The sequence below is a fragment of the Triticum urartu genome, chromosome 4A, assembly GCF_056163025.1.
Source record: "Triticum urartu cultivar PI428250 chromosome 4A, HENAU_Tu73, whole genome shotgun sequence".
NCBI classification, from domain to species: domain Eukaryota; kingdom Viridiplantae; phylum Streptophyta; class Magnoliopsida; order Poales; family Poaceae; genus Triticum; species Triticum urartu.
The window spans coordinates 595,409,383-595,436,197 of NC_141876.1; the positions used below are offsets into that span (position 1 = coordinate 595,409,383).

Consider the following 26,815-nt stretch of genomic DNA (forward strand, 5'->3'; position numbering starts at 1 on the left):
GGAGTTTTGTATAGTGATGATGATAGTTAACCTCAGCCTGTTCTCTTGCACACTGAACTGATACTGCCGGCCTCCCTCGATCAGGCTCGGCGGCTTGGCGCACCGGCAAGAGGAGCAGTAGCAGAGGTAGAAGCCGCGGTACGGCGATTTGAAGCAGACCACAGCAACAGCAGTGCTGGAGGCGAGATAGTAGTCAGCCGCGGCAGAGATGAAGAAAATCAGGCAGGCCAAGTCATCAAACCGTCCTGTAAGATGTCGCACAGCGTTTTAGCTAGCGACTTGATGAATTTCCTCCTTGAAGCTCCATGTAATGTGCATGTAGTGCAAAAGCATGCCAGCCTATAAATTTTTGTTTTTGCGTGGCTTTGTAGTAGCGATGTCCTTCATGTGCGTGTATGTAATGAATCTCTTCATGCCACAGAGTGGCAGTACGCCTTTAGATTCATGAGGAGCAGCAGCAGCCGGATTTAGCGGATCGACACGAAGTCCTTGTGGAGCGGGAAGAAGCGGCCGGCGGGTTTAATTGGCACGACCAGCAGGTCTCCGTAGCGGCGGTAGAACAGACCGACTGTGGTTACTCACGGCAAAGGGACGAAAGCGGACCACTAACGGTAGCGGTTCGAAGCAGAGGCGAAGAACTAGCGGAGGCCCTCGGACAGCGGTGGCCCTTGGATGACCGGGAGGCAGACCTCGGAAATAGGCACGGCGGCTCGGCGCGCCGCGAGCTCGTGCAGCGAGGTGGAGGCGCGGCCGGTTCAGAGCGGCGGCGTTGAGTCGAGGCGGCGTCTTGGCCGGGGCGGCTTACAGCGATGAAGATGGCTCTAGGCGCGGGCAACGAGTGAGGCCGCGACGGCGGCTCAAGGCCGACGACTCAGCAGCTGACGCACAGAGAAAGAAACAGCCGGCAGTTCGACGGCGGCGGTTCGGCGACTTAACACGCAGAATGGTTCCAAGGCAGGAGATCGACCCGGCGGCAATTCAGCGACGGAACAAGCCGGATCGAGGCCGCGAGAAGCAGCAATGACTTAACCGTGGCGGGTCAGCGGGCGTCAAGGAAACCCCCGGCGAGGAGAGGCGCCGTGGCGAGCCGGTTTGGGGCGTGGCGACAAGGCAAGGCGGAAACAGCCCGCAGTGGTAGAGGCACCGTTCCGCTCCTGTCGGGGCGGTTCAGCACAGCCGGGGAGGAGAAGCGGCCAGTGGCGATTTAATAGCTTGGAGGCGGAGGTGCCCAACGGCGGTTTAGAGACGGACTTGGCAGCCGGTGGCTTGAGGCAGATGCGGTCGGAGGAGCATCGAAGCGGCTGGACTGGCGCTGCGGCCGCGGCGATTCACGGTGAGAAGAGCAGCCGAGGCGGGTCAAGCAACTGGTGGCTCAGCGACGGTGATCCGAGGAGGCAACCAGCGATCCGTGGTGGCAGAGGAGTCCGGGTCATGGCCTTTCTTGCCAATTCAACTTTTCTTTTGCCTTGAGAGCCGGGCGCTCATCGCTAGCTTTTGCTGTCTCACGTCAGATAATAGTATATTACCACATAACTTTTGGACTCGTACTACTAGTAGCTTGTAGTAACACTAATCCGTTGTTTAATCATATTGAACTAGGCTTTCCTTAATCCAGCACTGTTTTGAGGAGATTAGCAAGACCGACGTGGAGTACGAAAATTGATTGATGCTTCCCCGGTTGATCTGTATCGAGCTGCAGCTTTTTCCTTTGCTCCCCACGAGGTAAATCTGAAATCGGTTTACAGGAGATCTTTGGGAGGAGTACCGATTGCAGACCGTCCAAGGACGGGTGTGTAGATGCCGACTGGATCTGCTTCGCGGTGGTGTGTGAAACATCGTCACGAAACTTCCGAGATTGATCTTTAAACAAGACCGACACCGATTTTGACAGAAAAGTAAATCCACCCATGACTGACGACGGCCGAGTAGATTAGACTAGGAAGAACACCCACGGCGGCGCTTTTGCACCGGCTCTTCTTCAGCCGGAAAATTACGAACCTCTTGATCCTTATAAAAATTCCTCCAAGAACTCAACACCACCGTGCGTAAACCCCACGGTGGGCGCCAACTGTCATGGAATTATCACGGCAGATGTTCTTAGTGTCAGGACTTAGTCGCGAGGCCAACGCATCTATGTGGTAGCTTGAGAGGGGTTGAGCGGGACGAGAGGCGCGATGTTTTATCCAGGTTCGGCCCCTCACGGTGGAGGTAAAAGCCTACATCCTGCTTCATTGATATTGATGATGATGACCACGGTTACAAGAGTGCTCTATCTCGAGAGCTATTGTCTAAACCTAACTTGTCCAACTTATGGAACTTGTCAATCTTGTCCCTTTTGGGGAGCCCTGCCCCTCCTTATATATGTTGGAGGGGCGGGTTACATGTAGAGTCCTATTAGGATTAGGACTAGTCTATCTCTAATATAAACCGGATACAAGTCCAGGTCTTAACTCCTTGTAAGATAAATGTTCCTCATGCTTTTCCTCTTAAACCGGCTCACCATTAACATAAACCGGCCTGCTGGACCTTGGGCCTTGTCATCCATCTGGAACACGCGCCGGGTCATCAATGAGTCTTCAGGCTCGTGAATCGTCATACCAGTGAACCGCCAGACACGTAAGTCGCCAATCCTTTGGCGGTTTACCAATGAAACGCCTAGTTCGGCCGGGTTATACTTCCGGCTGGTTTACGCCGTGGGGTATATCCCCGACAGACCTCAAACAAATCTAGAAGTTAACTGGATGCGTGGCGGCTCTAAGCCGCTTTATCTCCCGCTTAGAAGAAAAGGCTTTACCCCTTTATCGCCTCCTTCGGCGCACCGAACACTTCGAGTGGACGGACGCTGCCACAGCCGGATTGGAAGAAATAAAGGCCATTTTGGCAACCAACCCAATCCTGGCCGCGCCAAACATCGACGAACCAATGCTGTTGTACATTGCGGCAACTCATCAAGTTGTAAGCGTAGTGCTCGTCGTCGAACGAGAAGCTGACGGACATAAATTCCCTCTTCAAAAGCCGGTATACTATGTATCCACTGTCCTCACTCCATGCAAATCACGGTACCCACATTATCAAAAGATAGCCTATGCGGTATTCATGGCATCCCGGAAGCTGCGACACTACTTTCAAGAGTGTTCGATTACAGTAGCCTCAGAAGTGCCACTTAATGATATTATAAAGAACCGCGACGCTACGGGCCGGATTGATAAATGGGCCATTGAGCTCCTCCCATTCGACATAACATACAAACCTCGACGAGCCATTAAGTCGCAAGTATTGGTCGACTTTGTCGCTGAATGGACGGAGGCCGAACTCCCTAAAGAGTGCGGCGCATACTCCAATTGGATCATGCACTTCGACGGTTCTAAAATATTGGCTGGTCTAGGGGCTGGCGTCGTCCTGACATCCCCAACCGGAGATACCGTTCAGTACATACTGCAAATATTGTATACAGACTCCAACAACGCAGCTGAATACGAAGCTCTGTTGCATGGTCTTCGGATGGCAGTCTCCATGGGCATTCAACGCCTGGAGGTGCGTGGGGATTCAAACCTCGCAATATCCCAAATAAATGGAGACTTTGACGCCAAGGATCCGAAAATGGCGGCCTACCGAAACGCCGTCCTAAAAATGTCAGCTCGGTTCGAGGGGCTCGAATTTCATCATGTGGCTCGGGAAAACAATCACACGACGGATATCCTTGCCCGCATCGACGCAAAACACGATGCGGCCCCCCCAACATATTTCTGGAGAGGCTGTTCAAGCCATCGGTAGTATGAGAAGGGGACACCGGTAACAATAGTCCGGACTCGGCCAAAACACCCGATACCGAACACTCTGACACAATCGTAGGCTCCGCCACCGAAATAACACCTTCAGCCCACATAATAATGGCCACCATAGCCCCGTGGACAGAACCATTCCTGGCCTACCTAACTAGGCACGAACTTCCGGAGGACCAAAACGAGGCACGCAACCTAGTGCGGCGATCTAAGGCCTACAGGGTCCATGAGGGAGAATTGTATAAAAAAAGCACTATCGGAGTCCTTCAAAGATGCATCTCCGAAGAGGAAGGGCGGAACCTTTTGGCAGAAATTCACGCTGGACTCGGCGGTCACCACGCCGCAGCCCGGACTCTTGTAAGCAAGGCCTTCCGTACAGGATTCTATTAGCCAACGGCCCGGGCAGATGCACAGGACTTGGTCCAACGTTGCGCCGGTTGCCAGCTCTTTACAAATCAAAGCCACATGCCACCCACCTCCCTCCAAACAATCCCCATTACGTGGCCCTTCGCGGTCTGGGGGCTTGACATGGTTGGACCCCTTAAAGGGGGAACCCATAAGAAAAAAATACTTACTGGTCATGGTGGATAAATTCACGAAATGGATAGAGGCCAAACCTGTTAAAACAGCCGAATCCGGACTGGTGATAAACTTCATATCCGGGGTCGTACACCATTATGGCGTCCCCCACAGCATCATCACTGACAACGGCACGAACTTCATTGCCGATGAGGTAAAACTCTGGTGCAGCAAAATGGGCATCAAGCTCCATTATGCTTCAGTCTATCACTCGCAAACCAACGGCCAAGTTCAGCGAGCAAACGATCTTATAATGAGCGGCATTAAACCCAGATTAGTGCGTTCCTTAACGGAGTCTGACACGCACTGGGTAGAGGAGCTCGACTCCGTACTCTGGGGGGCTGTGGACCACGCCGAACCGTAGTACCGGATATACACCCTTCTTTATGGTGTACGGCGCAGAGGCAATCCTGCCCTACGACATAATTCATGACTCACCTCGGGTGTGCATGTATGAAGAAAGAGAAGCCGAGCTCGATCGTCAGGACAGTCTGGACACCCTGGAGGAGGAGCGCGACGTAGCAAAAGCCTGTTTCGCATTTTATCAGTAACAGGCTCGCAGATACCAAAGCAGAGAAGTACGGGCCAAAACTTATAACGTTGGCGAACTAGTTCTATGCCTGCCGGATAAGGAAAAGAACAAGCTCGAGCCCAAATGGGAAGGTCCCTTCATTATTGATCAAGTTCTGACCGGTGGAGCGTACCGACTGTGGGATGCATCGACTAATCGACTCGAGTCGAACCCATGTGACGCGGCCAGGCTCCGAAGATTCTACGCCTAGCGCCGGACTCTATGTTCGTCCCCTTCCTCTGTCCATTTTTTGCATATACATTATCTGTCTTGTTTTTCTTTCTTTCTTTTATTCTTTCTCTAGGTCTTCAAGGGCCAACTTGTGCCTCACTTGCACACTATAGACTCGTCATACCTGGGGGCTTCTTTCACAGAAGCTTAATTCTTTATCTGGGCTTCATGCCCCGCACATGTGTTATGCTTCCACATGTACCTTTTTTCGCCATTATATGCATCGATATGACTTAAGTTTTGGCCAAGCTGGGTTGCCTAGCTCTTGTATTTATGCCCTATGTTCCCGTTAATTCGGCTAGGGCATAAGGGGAGCACCTCTGCGATTGTTACCGCCGGGTCAGCCGGATGTGTACCTCAGACTGGATGAAGCCGAAAGCTAGCGTTCTTAAAGGAATATTCGGTCGGTGAACAAAAGATGATTTTTTATTTTCCATATATTCCCCCAGATGTTTTTTTCCTGCGTTTCTTATCGCAGTCCGGACATGCATTTTAGGGCATGCATACCCAGGGAAAGGAACCCTTAATGGAACTATTCTCCCTGGAAGATGTTTCTTACTACCCATGTAATATAACATAACTAGTTGGGCACTTGTCCGTTCAAGCACTAATGACCCCTACGCCTGGTATCCACGCATACCGCGGTTCTTATATAACTGAGCAGGTATTCGGATACTCTCCGGACTATCGGGTCCCGAGGTTGAAGCGAAAAGGACCGCCAAGACAAATGATCTACAATCCAGATAGAAGGCATTTATACATGTCACTTTAATTACATAGTCATGCAGACTGACTAAATTCTTCTTCTATACCATCCAACAGGTGGTCTAGCTTACAATCCTGTTAGGAATACTTTGCGGCTAATTCTACTTGCCCATAAACTAAGCTAACAGGGATCTCTTTTCCGTCGGGCCCCACAGGTCCGACCTCGGCCATGTGATTTGGGTCAGCCTTGGTATACCGCGTCTTCACCATGTCCCAGGCTTCTCTGGCACCTTGTCGGCAGGCCGATATCTTCCATAATCGGAAGCGCCGCCGTGCTCCCTTGAGCTTCTCCGTAAGCTCTGCAACGCCCTCTGGCAGGAAGACGGATGGCCACAAGGCCTGGGCAACACCTTGCATCACCTGCCGAACTTGTTCGTGCAAATGTAAGAGCTCGGATAGAAGATCACCCGCAGACCCGGGCATTTCCTCCGCGGGATGACCCGTCAGCATACCTACAGACATAACACTGTCAGTCGGCTTCTTCGCCGAACTCCTTCAAAAGGATTCGTTCAAGCACTTACTGAAAATGCCGTGCCGAAGCCGCTTATTCTCCTTCTCGGAGTCTGCAAGCTGGGCTCGAACGTCTTTTAGTTCCACGCGCAGCTTGATATTGGCGTCTTGAAGATTGTTTTTCTCCCGCCTAACCTCAGTCAGCACGCGTTTGCCAGCCTCTAACTGTCACACGACATGTTGGTCCTCCGGATTTTCTCCAGATTCATCTGCAACATCTATTGTTAGATCTGCAACCACGCTGCACACTATATGGTAACCATCATTCCTTAAAGTAAATGTTACCAGCGGGTGACTTTTTCGGTTCCTGCAGTGCGGCAACAGCGGCCCGCAGTTGGGTCTTGTATTCCTCTAGCTCCTGTGATAGCCTATTATTCTTCTCTGTAAGAACCTGCACAATAAAGATGATCCTTAAATCAGTTCTGCTAACTGTTTCAAGTCTCAGGGGCTACTGATACATATAAATCGTCAGATTTACTTACCCATACATCCTTTACATACTGATCCGTGGCTCTGGCTAGACCATCTTGAGCGGCACGGAGGTACGCCTCTCCAGAATTGAAGGCATCAAATGCCTCTGGTGAGAAACAAGTGTCACGGAGTACGGCCCGGCGGCGCCTATGATTCATTGCGCTTTCCACTTCTGAGTTTGTAGCGGATAATCTATCTGCATCCTCTGTAGGGGGGATTATCCGGCGCCCGCCCCATATCGGCTTCCGCCTCTATGTCCGGTCCTGGCGCCCGACTGGTGGAAGCGTGATTAGTAACATCGCCGCACATATTCCGACGAGCGTTTTTTCTGTTAAAGAAACACGGGCGTCATTACATTTCGAGAAAGACGGCAACCATGGAGCGGGGTTTTTGTTATACCTTTGCACCGGCGTCTCCGTCCTGACCGCCTTCCTTTTTGGCCGGCCCGGCCTCGGTGCCTCTTGTTGGCGAGTTGCTGCGGGTTCGGCAGGGCGTCCCGAATGCCTTCCCTGTAAAAATGCCATATGTATATGGTGGGTGAAGTGTCTAAAAGGGGATCCTAGTTTTTGGAGTTGGGATTTTTGGTTTTTCTTACGTGCGATGCAGGGAGCAGTCCGGGATAGTCGGCCGTAATGGCCACCATGGCATAATCACAGCTTAACTGATAGAACTGCCGGTTTATCAGCTCCACGAATATAACCGGATCTTCTTCAAGTCCGGAGTCGAGGGCCTGGTCAGGGTCCTCCGGTTGTGGAGACGGGCTGCTGACCTCCTTTATGGCTTTTCGCAGTTCCTGCCGCAAAGTGGCAAGGTAAATATTTACGACAAATAATGCGGGAAAAATGGGAGTAAGGAGATATAACTTACCCATCTTGGAGGATTGTACATGGAGAATCCGTCCCGTGGCTTGATGCGGATGAACTCCTCTTCCTCTCCCTTGAACAATTCAGACAGAATTTTTGCTAAAGCGGCAGCATTGTCCGGACCCTTACGCCCGCAGCGGGTGGCATCATCCGCCCCGTTAAAACACCACAAGGGGTGCCCACGATATTGAAGTGGTTGCACTCCCCGCATTATGCAAATCGACATAACTTCGACTACTGTCAATCCTAATTGAGCCAGTGCTTTAATCCGGTTCATCAGGTAGAGGACTTCTCCGTTATCTTCCACCTGGGGGCTCCGTGGGCGCCAACTTCGGCGTTTCTTCAAAGGGGCATTGCTGAACTCAGGAAGACCCCGCCGAACAGGGTCCGGAAGGGGAACGTCCTCCATATAAAACCATTCCGGAGGCTAGTCTTCGGACAACTTCTTCAGGGTACCGAACAGGTATCCGGTACCGGCGATGCGCCATATTTCAGCTCCGCCCACTTGATAAAGTGATCCCCTCTGTGTGCGAGGGACGAGGCAAAATAGCCTTTTCCACAGCTCGAAGTGAGCCTCGTAGCCCAGAAACAACTCGCAGAGAGCAACATAGCCGGCGATATGTAGAATGGAGGCAGGGGTGAAATTGTGTAATTGGAGGCCGTAGAACTCCAGGAGCCCGCGGAGGAACGGATGAATTGGAAATCCGAGTCCCCTCAATAGATAGGGGAGAAGGCATACCCACTCCCCCATAGGGGGGATGGGGAAGCTCTCCGCTTGCTCCCCGCCATTGTAGGTGGCGAGCCCGGCTCAGACGGACACCATATACGTCGGAGAAAGAAATCCCTTGGTCTGCAGTTTGACCAATCGACTGTGTGGGACTGAACACCTCTCCCAATCACCGGGCTTAGGGCTACGGGGGCGGGAGGAGGAGCTGCAGAGGTCGGCCATGCTAGAATGGATCTTTCTGAAACGCGCTCTAATGGATTCCTGCTGGGGGGAGGATGGTATGGATTGGATCTAAGAATCTCCATCCCTTTAATAGACAATTTATTTATCTGACTAGGGGGCGATTGTAAAAATGCCCTGGCGCCTCGTATTCATTCAACGCGTGGGAGATAGCCCTTATTGGGCACAGAAGCCAAGAGGTTTAACATTTATGAGGCCGGACACTACTTACAAACACTCGAAAATTGGAGAAGAACCCGCCTTGCAATGCCGAAGACAACACTGTGCGTCGGACTCATCGTCATTGAAGCCCGGTTCAGGGGCTACTAAGGGAGTCCTGGATTAGGGGGTCTCCGGACAGCCGGACTATATCCTTTGGCCGGACTGTTGGACTATGAAGATACAAGATTGAAGACTTCGTCTCGTGTCCGGATGAGACTCTACTTGGCTTGGAAGGCAAGCTAGGCAATACGGATACGTATATCTCCTCCTTTGTAACCGACCTTGTGTAACCCTAGCCCTTTCCGGTTTCTATATAAACCGGAGGGTTTTAGTCCGTAGGACAACATACAATCATACCATAGGCTAGCTTCTAGGGTTTAGCCTCTCCGATCTCGTGGTAGATCAACTCTTGTAATACTCATATCATCAAGAATAAATCAAGCAGGACGTAGGGTTTTACCTCCATCAAGAGGGCCCGAACCTGGGTAAAACATCGTGTCCCCTGCCTGCTGTTACCATCTGCCTTAGACGCACAGTTCGGAACCCCCTACCCGAGATCCGCCGATTTTGACACCGACAGTGTCCCTGGCCAAGGAGGGATAGGCTGGCCTTAGTAGCCGAGGTTTTATTAACCTTAGAAATTTGTGTGCAAATGTTCTTCAGCAAGGACATATGATTATGCTAGCAATCCAAACCTCGGATACATATTGTATGTGTGTGTGTGTTGCAAATTGCAATCTCCTTCTCCTTACCCTTTACTCTCTTGCAAGTTCAGCATCATTTTTTTCTTACACTTACATGCTAGGGTGTTCGGCCTTTCAATATTGTATCCAAATCTCAATGACCACGTGTGCTTTTCAATTTCTTCGATCTTATCTTTCATTACTTTCAATATTCTATCCAAATCTTCAGCAAGAGTGGAGCTAGGAATTTGGGAAATAGAGTCGGGCCTCAAACATAGGCAAACAATGTGGAAAATGTGCTTTTTTGCATGGAACACCTCAAATAACAACTCCAAGGACCATTTCGCAAAAATCCCACGTTACAAAGGGGCGATTGGGGATACTCGATGCCATCCCCAATTCCCAAACCCCATCACCATGGACGAGTTCGCCGGTCGCGGCCGCCGCGCCGATTCGCCGCCTCCGCTTTCGTTATTCCCGGACGACATGCTCGTGGAGATCCTCCTCCGCCTTCCGCCGGAGCCCATCCACCTCTTCCGCGTCTCCTTCGTCTCCAAACTCTGGCGCCATCTCGTCCACGACGCTCGCTTCCTTCGCCGCTTCCACGACTTCCACGGGGGGACGTCTCCCGTCCTCGGCTTCTTCAACAACCAGCCGGGGCCTCCCCTCTTCGTCCCCACCTCCGGCGACTTTGGCCCTCCACAGCTGCCAAGATTTCCACCGACAACTGGTGGGCCCTCGACTGCCGCCACGGCCGCTCCCTCCTTGAAAAGTTAGGATCCAAAACACTCCTCGTCTGGGACCTTGTGACCGGAGACCGGCGGTACCTGCGCGTTCCCCCGGCTTGTGGTGGATTTGCAACGGCTCGGTTCTCTGCGCGGCTGGACATGCTAACCACGGTGACTGCCATTCGTGCCCGTTCCTGGTGGTCTACGTGTTCAGTCGAAGTGGTTCTGCTATCTGTGCGTGTGTCTGGTCGTCCGAGACTAGCGTCTGGAGTGAGGCAACCTCGATCGACATACCATCTTTATCACTTGTTCTGAGACCGATAGCTCTGGTTGGGAACACACTCTACTGGTTGCTACAAAACTATAGTATCTTTGAGTATGATTTGGATAATCATATGTTGTGTCTAACTGAGGAGTTCCCATGCCATGCTCGCATTAGCTACCAAGGGCTGGTTGTCATCATGCCGACCGAGGATGGACTGCTTGGTTTGGTCGGAGTGGATGGACTCAATCTCCATCTATGGTCATTGATGGCGAGCATTGACGGGTTGGTAACATGGACACATCAAAGGGTCATTGATTTCAAGCAGTTTCTTGCGCCGGAAATAGTGGCGACATGTATCTATGGAGTGGAGGCAATTGGTTTTGCTGAAGATGCTGGGGTGATCTTCATTTATGTGCACCCTAGCGTCTATATGATCCATCTCAAGTCCATGCGGATCGAGGAGGTGTCAGAGAAAGGGACATATGGCATAGTAATTCCTTACACAAGTTTCTATGCTCTAGGTACTTGTCATTGTGCTGATGTTGCACACTACACTTAAATCTTGTCTGCATCGTGAATGCTATCATCTTTCAAGCATATGGGCCATAGTTCATTGCAGATGAAAAAATAGATTATGAACTTTTTTGCTCTGTACCTACAAATTATTGATCCCACAACCTCCTGGCTTCTGCTGGTTCTCATAGAGTTTGCTTATTCATGTACCCTATCGTTATCGTCAGCGGGGAGTAGTTGTTGGGTCTTGGGTACACTAGCCAGTGTTTTGGTTTCTGCTACGTGTGTGTCCTGTGTTTTCTTTTTGCCTCCAGGCTGGGCTTTCAACTGCTCTGTACAGACTTTCCAATTACTATAATGCCACGGCAGAGTGCCTACTTTTACCCGTCAAAATTATCAAATTCACCAACGATAACCCGGTCACAACTAATAAACGCGTGAAATTATGAAGTCCTTGCATTCTTACTTGCATATGTTTCTCTTCATCCAGACCCAACATCTATCATTTGTGTCCCATCATAATTCCTAAAGAATTAGTCTGAATTGGGGAGAAATCAACTTATTAATGTACTATCAGGATACTTTTAGATCTCTTATAAATTTAGTCAATGTTGCTCCATTTAAAGGTGAGTTATCACTATACAGTTGAAAGGAAGAGTATAGTTGTTTCTGAGCGCCGATTTATAATTGTTCGGTCCTTGTTGCCCTGCTGTGTTGTTGGATAATATGATCTCACTGACACATGAGAGTTGTGTTGCATAATATGATGGCAACTAATTAGCAAGTCATTGCAAGATTTGTTTCTCTTTAAGTTTAAGCTACTAGATTCAGTTAAGGTAAATCGGTGGGAGGGGAGGCCTATCTATCGGTGGGGAGGGTGCTACGAACGAATGAAACGACCTACGTGCTGCCCCTTTTAACCTTGTATTACATGTCATTTCTAAAATCTTCCTTATCTTGTTGCAAAATCAAGTGTTTTGTGCAAGGTGAGATATGTAACGGTGGCTTCATTGAAGTGTCGCCATCTTGTATCAGTTATTTTTTGCCCACAATTGCCATTAATATTGACTCATTCTTCTCATAGGTGTTACCATTGGTGGTGGAAATGATCAAGCTGAAATGTTGAACAACAGTTGAGATGATTATACTGTCACATCTATGGAGATGCTTTGTTGATTAAAGAGGTGATGTGGCGTTTAACCTACTGTATTTCTCTTGTTTTGCTTGCATGTTGAATATTTTGCCGTGCATATGCAACGGGTTGATATTCTCAGCATTGGTAAAGAAGCTGATGTGCTATACAGAATGCAGTTAGAACCCTGAACCATGTGTTTTAGTTCTGTTTCTCTTGCCCTTAGACGGCAACATCTCTCAGTTCGACCTTATTCGGCTTTTCTCTTGGAGATGTGAAACACTTCCCTCTGCATCTGCGCAGTTCATATTTCATTGTGCTAATGTGCTTCAGTGAAGCAATTTATCATGTCAGACATTTAATATCCTTTTGATGTATAGTCGCAGCAGCATGAACTGGAGTATGCATTTCAGAAAATACAGTGACCAGAAGGTTTCTGTCCTTCAAACATGAAGTCAAGCTCCCATTTATGTGGGTTCAATAAATCTCAACTTTCCTAATCATCTTGAGACAGAAGTATAATTGGAGATGTTTCTTCATCATGCCTTGCCGCTGGTGTTTACATGATGTTACCCTTGTTGTATACAAAGTTTACCACCACACATGACCTGTAAGCTTGATAGTACATTGTTCGCCTCTGGCAGCCTATGGTTGTATGGTTCGCTGCATGTCGTTTTTGTACTGAGATGTGGAAAGAGATGTGAGAACATGTTTAACTGTTGAAACTGTTTTCCTAGTGCTGTTTGAACTTGCAGATACTGTTTTCGCTGAATTTTTTCCCTAACAAGTAACCAAAATCAGCTCCGTTGATGAAGTTTACCACCGCACTGTGCAGGTACCTAGGTCATGTTCTTTGTCATCATGAAGCACTCATGCAGGGCGCTCAATCTGTTGCCATGCCTGGTGATGCCGTAATGCTAGGCGCTCGGTGTGGCTGAAACAAACTTGAATTGTCAAATGTTGCATCAACTTGCAAAACATGACAAATTAATCATGTGTAGTTATCTTTAGTCATTTCTATAGATGTTATCCGACCATGACTTGCTCGTTATGATGTATGTCATCATGTGAGATCTTGTTGATGAGAAGAGCCCGTTCAATTTTGATCGACTTATGTTTGTTCAATTTTGATTGACTTTTGTTTGTTTAATTTTTCCTTTAGTTATCCTACACAATGTCTCCCGTCTTGCTTTCTGGATACATGTTTTTCTGCTAGTGTGATGGCAAGATAGCAGTGATGCCTTTTTTTTTGCTAATTAAAATCCTATGAGGGTATTACATTTTTTGTGCCGATTTCAAGAATTGTGATGGCTTTTCCCCCCAAAGTTTTAAAACGATGTTCTAGGCTTTCAGCTGGATTTAGAGTTTTGGAGTCATCCTGAAGAGTGCTAGCACACGTTTTTTAGAGACATTGTTTACTTGTCTCCCTATATTTCACAGTGAACAAATTTGCATATTTTCTTGATTGCGCAATACAGATGCAAGACTAAACTTTGTGATCATATTCAGCACAAGAAATCTTATTAGCAATAGCGACGTCCAAAACATAGCATCAAAATAGTTTTCTATACAAACTGTTTCCTACACCTTACGTATCAACATTATTTGGCATGAGATATATGCCTTGCTACAATTTATCCATCAAAAAACATTTGAGGCGAGAAATATGCCATCTCTAATTTTCCTGATGACCATTTCTCCCTCATCCATCTTGGCAAATTCCAAAGGTTCTTCGTCTCCTTTCAGAATACTCATCAAAAACTATTTGGGGCGAGAATGTGTCGTCTCTAATTCGCCTCATGGTCATTTCTTGTTCATCCTTCTTGGGGAATTTTGAAGGCAGTGCACCATGAGTAGAACATAAGTCACATTCGTCATCTCTTTTCAGAACTATCTTATGCAAGTTGGGAGATTGCTGCAACACAGATCTTATGAATGTAAATTGTTGTTCTACTGACCTGAAGCCATTGAATTCTAGCTCTTTCAAAATCCAATTCTTGGTGTCGTTAAAGTCCACATCCCACTGAGGAGTCCTTCTTTCGGTGTTGTTCTGTCGTCTATAATTGTCTTCCACTTCACCCACATCGCATACATGGTCCCATACCTATTGGGTGAAAAAAATGATACACATGCACTTGGATTTCAGTGTTAAACAACTTCCAGCTAAATTTATCAAAAACTAAGACCTCTAAATTTGGATAACCGAAGAAATGCAACATAATTACCAAGAAATCACCTCAATATGTAACATCTCAATAGATGGTGCCGCTGCAAGAAAGGCCATCGTCCATAAAATGTCAAATTCAACAAAGATACCATGCACAAACAACTTCCTTAGCTTGTTGAAAGCTGGGCAAAGCTGCCTCATTTCAGGTTGCATCCAAAGCTGATCAGAAGATAAACAATTAAGAGTTGATAATTTAGGAGCACAGAAATGACGTTATGAAAGATTTTACAGCTATACTTAATCAGTATCATGAATAAACACATCTATGATATAACTCTAGTAGCTGTGATAACTAACAAATGCAAGCAAAAATATGATCACTTCGCAAAAATGAAATATAACTCACATTTTCTCCTTCGAAATCCAACGTGAGAGTATGTATGTATGTGGTTCCATATAGAAGCTCACTTAACTTAAGTTCCTCATAACACCCTCGCGTACTTATGAGTTCTAATTCTCCAAGAGATGGGACAAAACCAAAGACCAATGGCACATAGTCAAAAAGCCAAGAATTCAAATTGAACTTCTCCAATTTTGGAAGGCAGACCACCTCAAGTTTCCTAAAGCCACACTTAGTGAGCTCTAGAACACATAGTTTTGAGTTTGGTGCATCAATCTTAAAAGGATACGCATCACCACCAATATCACACTCAGTGAGGCTTAGATGCTTTAGTTGCTTGCAGCAGTCAAAGATGATATGGTGCATGTCCAATTTGTCAAAGTCTACATTTTGTAGAGAGAGCTTTGTGAGGCAGCTGAGCACACTAGGGTGGGCAGTGGAAAGAAAATATATTTCTTGCGCTCGCTGCAGCATATCCTCCTCACTGCATTCCAAAAAATCTTTCTCATCGAGAATGGCGAGATCTAAATCTTTCAACGAACCACTGTTGATTGTGTCACCTACAAGTAGGCCAACTTCGAACAAGAAAGTGTTTATAAAGTAGAGCTTAAGGTGCAGACTTGAGATGGTAAATTCTCTCCGTGGCTTAACCAAGAAACTCCTGGTGGCTTTCGCTACAGATGCCATTGCTTCCTCCATATCCTTCGTCTTGATAGGTTTCAGGTGTGGGGTAGATAGGAAGTCCTTGACATCGATGCTGAGCTCAGGCAGCAGCCAAGGCAGATGACTCCACCGTATGGAGAGCGCACTTGTCCTTGCAGTCGTACGTGTATCGACTCTTCCCAAGATAAACAGTAAAACATCGTCGGTCAACGCGCTTAGCCTGTCTTCACCCTCTATTTGCTGCAACATATATAAGTAGTTAGGGATCCATTAATTATTTGGCTGCCAAATAACTGAATTCAGATATCCCAAGCAGAAAAACTCTTGTTTTTCTATAAAAAAGAACACTCTCGATCTCTTGCTTTAGATACAAGAACAATGCTCCATATAGTGTGTAAACTGTTGGATGAGGCTGAATAGCCCCCGAACGATCGAGCACACTCGCTATTGGTATCTGGTCAATCTGGTGTGCCGTTCAGGTTCGTCGAGGACATGCATTTATATTCGTATAAAATATGTTATATTGAGCTCAAAATCATGTTCGTTACCATGTTGCTAGATTGATTTGCCATTCATCAACACGACGCTTTTCTCATCGTGCTGGATTAAGAGCATGCACAAACTAAAAATCTTTGTCCGTCCTTATACAAACTTGTTAGATTTACAAGTACACTAGCATATACTCCTAGGTATGAGTTGAAGACATAGCTCTGTAAGAAGAGAAATTATATATGAAGAGAAGAGAGGGGGGTAAATCCGATGGCCGGAGAGGGAACATACTTGGCTGTGGGAACTGCTGCTATCAGCTTTATTCGCCTCCATGCCCCCAGATCAATCCGATGAGGCTTCTCTAATTAAGGCGTGTGTTGCAGGCAGGACGGTCCATTGTTGCAGGTGGCTGATGATTCCTCTATTCTCGATGAAGTTAAACCGCAGAAAAAAATAGCACGCTATAGCGCCGCTAGTAGCATATTCTGTAGTGCGCTATTTTTTTCATCGGCCGGTAGCAGCAAGCAAAACCGCACGCCGGCGTTAGCTCCCTCCCTCGTACGTATCTCAGAAGAGATCCTCTACTCTGCGGTGGCGTGGGTGGAAGGAAAGCGGAGGACTCCGACGATTTGCAGCTGTTTGACGTGAACGATGGATCGATACCCTCCGTGTCTCTTTTTTTTTTCCCTTTTATTAAGAGGAATCCGTGTCCTCCTAGGCCCTGTTAATTCCAGCCCGGATGGCCGCACACGGGCGTAGAAAGCCTAGGCCCTGTTAATTCCAGCCCAGGACAAGGCGTGGAAAGCCCATATGGGTCAAGCCTAATTCAAGCCGGCTGCACAGGGCGGAAAACAGAGGCCTAATCGCTCGCTATTTCAGCTCACAAAACGATAACTCAAAAAAGAAAAGAAAAAAACGACAACGTAAAGGCCAGTTTTTTTTTTCTCGAGTTGAACGACAGTTACTACTGTAGCAGGTTCGCAGCGCAAACCATTGCACTTACGAAATCATTGCGAAATTTCACGTTCACGAGGCAGAGAAGAGATAGCAAAGAGATAGTTCATGATATTAAAACCATTCAGGTGCACATCAAAGGCGAGCAATGAGCGTGTCCACGTGGGCATTAGTGGTACTGTTTTATCGATCGATAATTTTTTATGGTCACAGTAAAAAGGCCTCACACATGTGGCCCAGCCCCGCACTCCACGCAACCTCTCCTCCTCTTCTCGTCTTCCTCTCCCTTGCCGCCGCCGCCGCGGCCACTGCTTCTCCATACCCTGCCTCGTGTCCCTTCCGCCGGTGCGATGCTAGCCACACCGCAGCCACTCGTAAAACGGCGACGATGAGGAGGCTCAGCCCTTGGCGCAGACCCGCGCTCCCGAGCAGCGGCAGCGTCGGATTTCTCTGTCTCGCGGCGCCAAGCCTCCCGTCTGCGTCGCAACGCCGCCGGCATGGAGGCCCGGGCTCTCGTAGCCTCTATGGTGGATGCTCCGACGAGGTCTCTGGGGACCACATTGCGGGGAACTGGCGCGGCTTCCAGTCGTGGGTTCTGGTGACTCAAAGCCGTACATCTGAGCCGCCGCCTCCAACTCGTTTATTCCATATTCCGCCTAGGGCTTCACCGCCATCGCAGATCCTTCCTTCCGGTTGCTTCCGCGTTCGTCTGCTACGGGTCCTCCGTGTTCGTGACTCTGTCGACACCGAGAGAATTTCTCATCCGTCAGGTATTACTCCCAACACATGCTTCTTTCGTTTTGGGGGTCGATCGTGCTTCCCTTGTTGGCTGCCAATTTCACGAGGGTCGTCACCATGCTGGTGCTACTTTCGTGTTGGTTATGCTAGTGGTAGGGCTCTAAGCTGGGTTGAGTTTCAGCATGGACCCTGTTTTTTGTAAGCAAGAACCGATGAGCCTAATTGAAATAGTAGATCGTTGGAGCAAGCTACATCCGTTAGGTTCCTTTAAGGAATTAATCAGCTGGTGACGCAGTGTTTAGCGTCGGCCTATGGTGCAAAATTTGTTAGATTTGGTTCCTGTGTAATTTTTATTTGTCCAGTAAAAATCAGGTTAGTGTTGCCCCGAGAGGAAAATAAACCACCCACAAAGATTAATGACATGGCCGTGGTGTTACCCAATTTGGTGCATGCCAAGGAAGGAAGTCATGTTTTTAGACCTGATCTTGTAATTACTTTGGTGCCTGCCCAGAATAACAGTGTGCACATGTGGTAGGTACAGTAAGACAACTAGGTACTAGAAAAGGAATAAGCAGGTTATGAAATTCCTAACAGCTCTTTCTGTGTTGATCAAATTGGTGATATGTGCTAGCTGGGTAGTTAACAAAGATTCTCTGGTACTCTTTATGTGAAGTGCGTGTTTCTCAGCGTCATTGCCTCGTGTGTTTCCGGTCTCTTCGGCTTTACAAATGAGATGGCCGGCATCAGTTCAGGTTGGCCGCTTGGTCATGTGCGGTTGTATAGATGGTTGTTCTTGTTCTGATGATGTTCATGGATTTGTTGTTGATGTTAACCCGCTTATAGCCTGTTCGTTGTTATGTCGCGTCAAGGTGTGCTCTTGTTGTCAAGTTTTATTCAATTATTGTGCTGACCTGTGTGGTCCCTTGGTGTGTTCTAAGGCCAACCTGCAGCATGGCTGTCTCACGAGCTCACCGTTGCATGGTTTGATCTGATTTTGTGTGGTTCTAGCCGGTGCTTAAATTTTGTCCACATATTTATGGATGAAGCCCACACATACATACTCATGGATTTGATTTTGTGCTATGCCCTTTAGAACAATCAAGCTATCAGGTGAGAATTGATTCGTGGCTCTTTCTTTTTTTGAATTGGTTGTTATGTGGTTTTTGGGGACTCAAACTCTGTTCCATTTCTTTTTTACCTCCTATTTATGGACTCACTTTTGTTAGGGAGTCAATTGAGGACCAAATGGGTATCTTGTCGCTCATCTCCAGCAAGTCAGGCGTCAATCTATCCATGGCGGAGCAGAGAATGCGTGACCACAACCCACCCAACCGACAGTAATCCTTTGTTCTTGCATTGCATTGCAACCTCATGCTTGACTGCACATCTTGGTTGTGTGATGTGATGGGAACATATATTGTCATACCCTCTTCTATGTGTTGTTTCGGAATGCTTATATGCATACTTGCTAAAAGAACTATACATGTTCTTTTCTTATAAAGTTCAGATCTGACAACCAAGGGAACATTACCCATCAGCTAAAGACACAGTACGAAGATAACCCAGTAAAAAGTACTCAGTTCTTCATGCCGATTAAAAAAACAATTAACCAGTCCCTCCTTTTAAATTGGTTGCTTTGCTATACTGCTAGGTTTGAAGGCGGGCTAGGTTCAATTTTTTAAGATGAGCTAGGTTTGATGATGCACCTTAAGCAATAGTTTATGAATCTGCCAATTACTGTGGCTGGCTGTGACATTCTTAAATGAGAAGTAGACAGGCCTTGTATAAGATGCATTATACAGTTCTAATCAAGTAATTATGGACATGTTCAATTATAGGCCAAGCCCTTTGGTGTGCTAAATGATTAAATGTTGTTATCTAACTGAAGCACTTGGAACTTCTGTGCAGAGGGTTATTTTTTCCTTTAAACAAATGAATGTCAGCTCATAACATATGACGATGCTATCCTAACTGGCTAACTAATTTGGCCGTATGAAGTTGTATATTTAAGCTGCGGGTGTTTGTTGTAGTGCATGGAGTTTATCGTGATGGCCCTTTTGAGTCTCCCCTTTCTGTTCGAACTTCAACAGAAAACTAACCAAAGATTAACAGGCATGATATGGTAAATTTAAATTGTCAATTTTAAACTTCATACTATAATATTTTACATCTGATTGGTGCTCATGTCTATGTATTCTAACATTTTATTTGCTTGACACCCTTCAAGTTGAAAATAAACTATGAGTCATTGATGACATTACTGACTGACTGTGTTGTATTATAGGACTAACTATAAGTAAACTTTTTCAGTCAGCATACTGTGATGTTAGCATGCCTCCTGAAGGACTGCGGGAGTTCTTGCCACGCTTAATACAAGTATATGATTTTCCTTGTCCAAGCTAATGCTGCTTAATCTTTCCCCTGTTTACAGTTTTAACATCTGCCTTTTGTATTTATTTCCTAGACTTTGGTGTCAAACATGGTCTACACTGACGATGATGAATCACTTGTTGATGCTGAGGTGTGGTAAATTTCTTTATATCCTACATGTCTGAGCTGGTTATTGTCTGACAGTGGCATGCTCTGATAAATATTATGTGTTAGCCGCACACCACTGAGATTCCATGCTCTTCCTTATAGGATGTAAAAGATAGGAATCAACAAAAAAGTCCATTTTGGCTTACTACTATATTTCCATGGCATATGCCCGATGTCAGACCGCTTATTAAGTGCTTTCGACTTACTTGACTGTATTTTAGTTGCTCGTGATTCTGCTTTGTCCTAGAAAGCAAACAATGCAAATTATATGGATTTTATGATTCAGTTCATGTTCATCACTTGTCCATCCTTGCTACAACATTACATGCAAATATACTCAGTTGCTGTGTGTAACGAAGTTCATTTCAAATTCGAGAAAAATTAAGGGGTATCTCACCACGAAGGATTGCTTTATGATCCTTTGTTCTATTTTCTGTTCTTTGTCTAACTGATAACCTGGTCTGTGTCTAACTGATAACCTGGTCTGTATCTAATTATTTGCTAGCTAGCTCTTTCTCTTGCTGCCAATTTCTTTGCTTTACATTGTCATTTTTTTAAATACTAATTATACATGTCAAGAGACTATGCAGTATAGAAGTTTTACATGCAGATCTTCTTGATTTTATATCATGCGTTTATGTGCTTTGGTTTACGTTTCCGCAAAGAAGAAGAAATATTCAGTTCTCTGCGCGAAGTTTAAAAAATACAATTAACCAGTCCCTCATTCTAAATTTGTTGCTTTGGTCTTCTGCTAGGTTTGAAGACGGGCTAGGTTCAAAATTTTAAGATGGGCTAGGTTTCACTAGCGTGTGCCATCGACTTGGTCTCAACCATCTTAGGGAAACCCACCGCTTTAGGGAGATGGCGGTCCCTTTGACGGCCTCCGGGCTCGGCTCAATGATTGGGATCGGTCATCGTTGGTGGCGGCGAAGGTGGTATGGAGTTTTGACCATGGAAGAGCCCGTACAACTCAGAAGGCAAAGTTGGGAAGCTCCTACAAAGGTAAATGCTTTGGTACATGCATATAGATGCTTGATCATTTATTGTGAATTATTGAGAAATAAAGAAATAATGCGCTCTTGAGATTTGTTTGTTGTGAAAGGTAAATTATTGTTCTAGATTTGCACAGATACCATCCATTATATACCAATGTGTTCACTTCTTAACTGCCGCAGGCTATGGCATTAGCCCATTAGTATTACATGTTGTGTGGTCTGACTATTACAATGCATATCTAGAAATATCTATCACGAGGCAGCTAGCCTGAAAGTGGATCTACCGCGTGCTGCTCCTGTCCCCTCTCCCTCAATTCATCCTCATGGATCTGACAAGGTGACTGTCTCCTTCTCTGCTCTCAACGCCTCTAATTTGTTACTTAAAATTCAACTATTTCTCTGTTTCTACCTATTGCCTCTGTCAATGCAATGGCTTAAGCCCCCAGGTAGCTGCATAATTCATTCATGTCATGCGTTAAACAAATCGATTCTACTCAATACCTCTTACCCACTAATTGAACATCAATATAGACTGATTATTACTGCTTAAATAAATCACTAAATGTATCAGCATGATTGCTTGTGCTCAGACAATAATATTTATTTCATGTTAATCTACAAATGTTCTTTACCACATGAAGATTTCACAATGGATTGCTTACTAGCTTGGTTTTGTTCTGTAACATAAGTTACATGACACTGAAACATGCATAGCCCACATAGTTTCTTTTCATGTATAATTGTTTCTTTTGTTCACTGGATGCTTCATTACTAAATCTCTACATTTGTGCATATCTTCTATCTGACCTAACACACATGTACTACATATTGCCATGAGTTTCAAAAATTAGATGTTCCTGGAGATATTCCAAATTTGATTATCTATGCCTATTTGATGATCAACTTCCTTCTAAGAAAAAAACCCAGCATCTATCTCAGTTACTTCCCTTTTATGTATAATAGGTACTTTCATTAAGTGCATGCTTGATTAGTAAAACTTTACATTTACACATATGTATCTTACCTAAGACATGTCTACCACAATCTTGTTTTTTCTATGGGCATTGAATAGTGAGCAATGGAGGCTGTATATCATGAGGTCGTTCGGCATGGATAGGGCTCGTCATGCGGCGCCGTCCTCCCGACCTCCTTCCCATCATAGCCTTATGGGAATTGGCTTACAAAGTGAGTTTATACTTTAAATTATATCCTTTCTTAATATATGTGCTTGTCCATTCAGGTTTATCTTCGCTTGGAATTGGTGGAAGCGATTTTATCCCCCATTTTCTTTCTCTATGTTCTGTTTTCTAAGCAACATAAGTGGTGTCAATAATATGTGATACTTGTGCATTTCTATCTTTAGGCAGGACATCCTTTTCACAACAAGAGATGAAAATGCTCCTATTGTACCTTCGCTTTTATGTTAGCGTGTGTTGCTTTTGAACAATTGTCTTTTATGTCGCCATTCATGTAAACTACAAGGACATATTAATATCTATGACTCCTAAGGCTGATTCATGGTATGAGTGTGTTGCATTTCCACTGTTCTTTTATTGCTGACCATGTCATAACATTGTGAACTACACCCAGCAACGTGAAAGGGGCGCCTCCTATCTAGCACCGCCCAGCTTCGTCTCAGGCGGCGCCACCGGGTGGCGCCCTAACCACTAGTATGCATCACATCTTACAGAGACTAAATGAAACGTGAAGCCTCAGCAGACAAGGAAATGATCCCAAACAATATTCTACTCCCTCCATTCCAAATTACTCGTCACAAAAATGGATGTATCTAGAACTAAAATACAGCTAGATACATCCATACCTGCGACAAGTAACTCGGAATGGAGGGAGTATGATTCCGGTGTCCACTGATACTAATTTGCTTAGCAAAGTAATACTACCACACTTAGTCATTAGATCTTGGCATCATCAGTAATTTGTTCAGTATCCTCTAACATGCATCTTTTTTTGAAGTAAGAAAAAAGATTTGTCGTTTTCATTAATTAAGGAGAAGAGAATTGCCCGGTTAATTGGCGGAAAACCGGGCTAAAACCGATACAATCGAACCCACATGACATGGGAACCACCGGCCAACCTAACCACCGACATGGGACACAAAGCTGCAAAGAAGAAAGATGTCCGTCGAGGAGTCGCAAGCGCCATCATCATCACCGGTTGCCTCGAACGAGCGACTCCGACTTCACCATAGAGCTCCAACATCGAAGCCAACCTGCAAACAACTGCATAGAAACCACGACGGCACATGCTACCAGATGGCCACACATGCAAGCAACCGGCAACTCCGACTTTGACGACGAGCCTCACAAGGGAAATATGCAGGACTTGCACCGATCGTACCCTCCGCAAACGACCACCGAGCAACACCTGTCATCGTCACCACCTGGACCCGCTCCACCGTAGCTCCGACTTCAAAGCAACTAAGCAACCCACAAAAGAGCACCTCAGGCACGCTGGGAAGAACCGACTACTGAAGTCCACGCCGCGACCCGAGCTTCTCTCGACACCATCATCGTTGCCAACCAGAAACTAGCGCCCCGCCTTAGCAAACCACATGGCCATGATGCCGCCATCCACGGCGAAGATGCCACAATCCACCAGTCTCTCGGTCGTAGTCGGCTCCGATACGATGCCCTCAAGGAGGAGAAAGACGCGAAGGCACCTCCATCGCCCGATCCAGCGAAAGAGCATACCTCCACGACGACGCTTCCAAGAAAGATCATGTCACCCGCGGGCGCCGCCGGCTCCGGTAAGACCGGGGCAAAGATTTCTCCCGGAGACCACTGCCCCACAGACCGCCGCCCACCAATCACCACCCCCGCTGAGGCCAACCTTACCCTGGCCGCGGGATCACACGATCCACCGCGCCCAGGCACACGCCACCCCCTGGCCATAGCCGTCGTCTACCACCGTGACCACCACCACAACAGCAACCAATGCATTGCAAAGAGCTGCACCAAGATCAGCTAACCGCAGCACACCTCGAGCTCCGGAGATGCCACGCCCCACGCGTCGCCAGTCACCGAGCCCACTGCACGTAGCCACCGCCGCACCTGACCAAGGATCCGCACCCCGCGCACACATCGAGAGCCGAGAGCATTTTCCTTTCTGATAAAAAATATTATTTTTTGTTGTGCTTGCCACATCCGTGGACCCAAGATGTAGCAAGGACGGGAGGGGCTACCTCTTCGCGAATGATATATTTTGCTTACTGTGAGATATAGCACTGTCTCACCTCAAGCGTTTCTCTGCGTCGTCACTGGGCCGGCCTATTTCCCTGCCGGGTTTCTTCGCCCTTCTGGTCCTCGCGAGTGCCTCCCTTCTCCATTTCTCCTCCTCGCGAGCGTCTCCCCTATTCTTCTCCTCCCGAGCGCCTTCTCCCCTTATGTTGCAGATATGTGTGAAATCGATATATGCTTTGGATTTTGTTTTTCTTATATCATCAAGTATTATATTAATTCATGTTTTTCATCACCAAAATCAAAAGTATACAAGTCGTAAGAGCACATTATGCCTGTTACTATACCTAACACTCACAATGACTCATTTTCTTACACTATACATGGCACTCACATTTTTCATGATACATACTGTAAGACAATCTTCCAATGCACAATGAAGATACAATTGATTTGCCTCCTACTGGGGTCATTGCCTACTTGTCGTGCTCGCTTCTATTTGAATTTTGCCTATTTTCTGTTTCATAGTATTGATGTCCCTTCCCGTCTTCCACGGAGGCGAAGGCAAGACAAGATTATTTTTTTCACTTCTTTTCTTGGTTCAAAATGGTTAGCGATAGATGGAATGAACATTATTCAGGAGGAGTAAACTTTTTTTAAGCAGACCATCAAACGTTTTTAAAATTGGCGGCACATATTTTGAGTATACTATGCACAATGTTCATGAAATTTTTTATTATGATGAATACATACTGTGATGCGAGTGATGAAAATTTTCTGTTGAAAAATAAACATTTTATTAATATATATTAAACATGTCACAAAATAGATAATTAAGTTTTTTCTAGCACTTTTTGTAAGTACACAACACTTTTAAATAAAAATGGAAACATATATTTTTAATATACTATAAGCATGTTCCCAACTACAGTAATTGACGAGCAAATTTAAGTAATTGCAAATACATTTTTAATTACACTATGAACATTTTTGTATTGAAAAATAACATTTCAACAATACTTGTTCTACATTTTTGGAAATAGGTAATGAATATTCTTCCAAGACATTTTTCAAATACAGTATGAATCTAAAATGCAAATACATTTCTTAAATGCACATTCAACATTTTTTCTATTGAACAATGAAATTTTGCTAAAAATTTGGTGAACATTTTTTTGAGATTGGTAATGAGCATCTTTTCTAAGGCATTTCATAAATACACTATGAGCATTTTTTAAAATACAAAAACTGTTTTAATATAGTAAGAACATTTTTTACCTACTACTAATTATGAACTAATTTAAGTAATTACAAACACATTTTTGAAATACACAATGAACATTTTCTATTAAATAACATGCATTTTTCATATAAAAATGAACACTTTGAAATAGATAATAAATATCCTATTACTTTTTTAAATACATTATTGACTTTAGTTGTTGCAAATACATTTTTAAATATATTATCAAGATTGAGGAATGGACTAGATTGCGGGCAGCCTTCCTGCCGGTGTTGTCGAATTATTCAGACACTGTTTTTCCTGGCCACTCTCATCTTCAGGTGAGTTTTCCGTAAACTGGGAATATCTGGCATTATATCATTCGCCCACCATCCCTAGCTTTCTTCCCTGTGAAAAGCCCATTGACCTTGAAGATTAAGAATTTTGTATCACAGCTATTTTGAGATCTCATTCCTTCGGAAACCAAGGTGCTTAAGTGGCATGACTCGGATAATGGCTTGTGCGCCTTATGCGCGATTCCGGAGACTGCCACTCGCATCCTTTGCATCCTATTCTCGTGCATTGTGGCTCCGGTAGACTGGCACTCGCATCCTTCGCATCCTATTCTCGTCCATTGCGGCTTGGGTCCTTTGGATGATCATCCGTGAGGCTTTAGGGCCCGTCTGGAGGCCCTGGACTTCGCGGAGTTTCTCCGGATCAGAGCTACCGTGTACCCTTTAACCGACACGTAATAAGATGTTTGACTCTTTTTAAAAATGTCTTGCTTTCCGATACCTGCTCTTTAAGCAGCTAAGATGTTTGACTCTTTAAAAATTTCTTGCTTTCCTATACCTGCTCTTTAAGCAGCGTGAGCGTGATCTACAGCACGATCGACTGGGGCTCATGATGGATGCACATTTGATTATTGCACGTCGCCTGTCCTCTTCATAGGATGCTTTTTTTCTTATGTCTTTTGAGCATGATTGTATTGTTGCCCCAGCCTGTTTTTTAATATTGAACGTTGAATGAATGGAGATGGATGGTTGCTTCATTTATAAGGTGCCCTTTTTTCTTAGTTCTCTTATGTTTTCCCCTATTGTCTCAGTAGTCCTTTTTTTTTAAGTTTGAACGCTGAAAGCATGCAAGCAGTCTACTACAGTACGTCCTGTTCCGAATTCAGCTGACACAAAC

The 26,815-nt window shown here is 45.8% G+C and overlaps 1 protein-coding gene and 1 pseudogene across 1 annotated transcript; one reads left to right on the forward strand and one right to left on the reverse strand.

Moving 5' to 3' along the window:
* Positions 1 to 10,040: 10,040 nt before the first annotated feature.
* LOC147977002 (uncharacterized) lies at positions 10,041 to 11,078 on the forward strand (annotated as a pseudogene).
* Positions 11,079 to 13,963: 2,885 nt separating this feature from the next.
* On the reverse strand, positions 13,964 to 16,313 carry LOC147977003 (uncharacterized). Its single transcript, XM_087519886.1, has 4 exons — positions 16,272 to 16,313; positions 14,835 to 15,731; positions 14,498 to 14,647; positions 13,964 to 14,365 (listed from the first exon to the last, which is right to left on the reverse strand). The coding sequence occupies exons 1-4, from the start codon at positions 16,311 to 16,313 to the stop codon at positions 13,964 to 13,966; spliced, it is 1,491 nt and encodes a 496-aa protein (XP_087376012.1).
* Between the last annotated feature and the right edge of the window lie 10,502 nt (positions 16,314 to 26,815).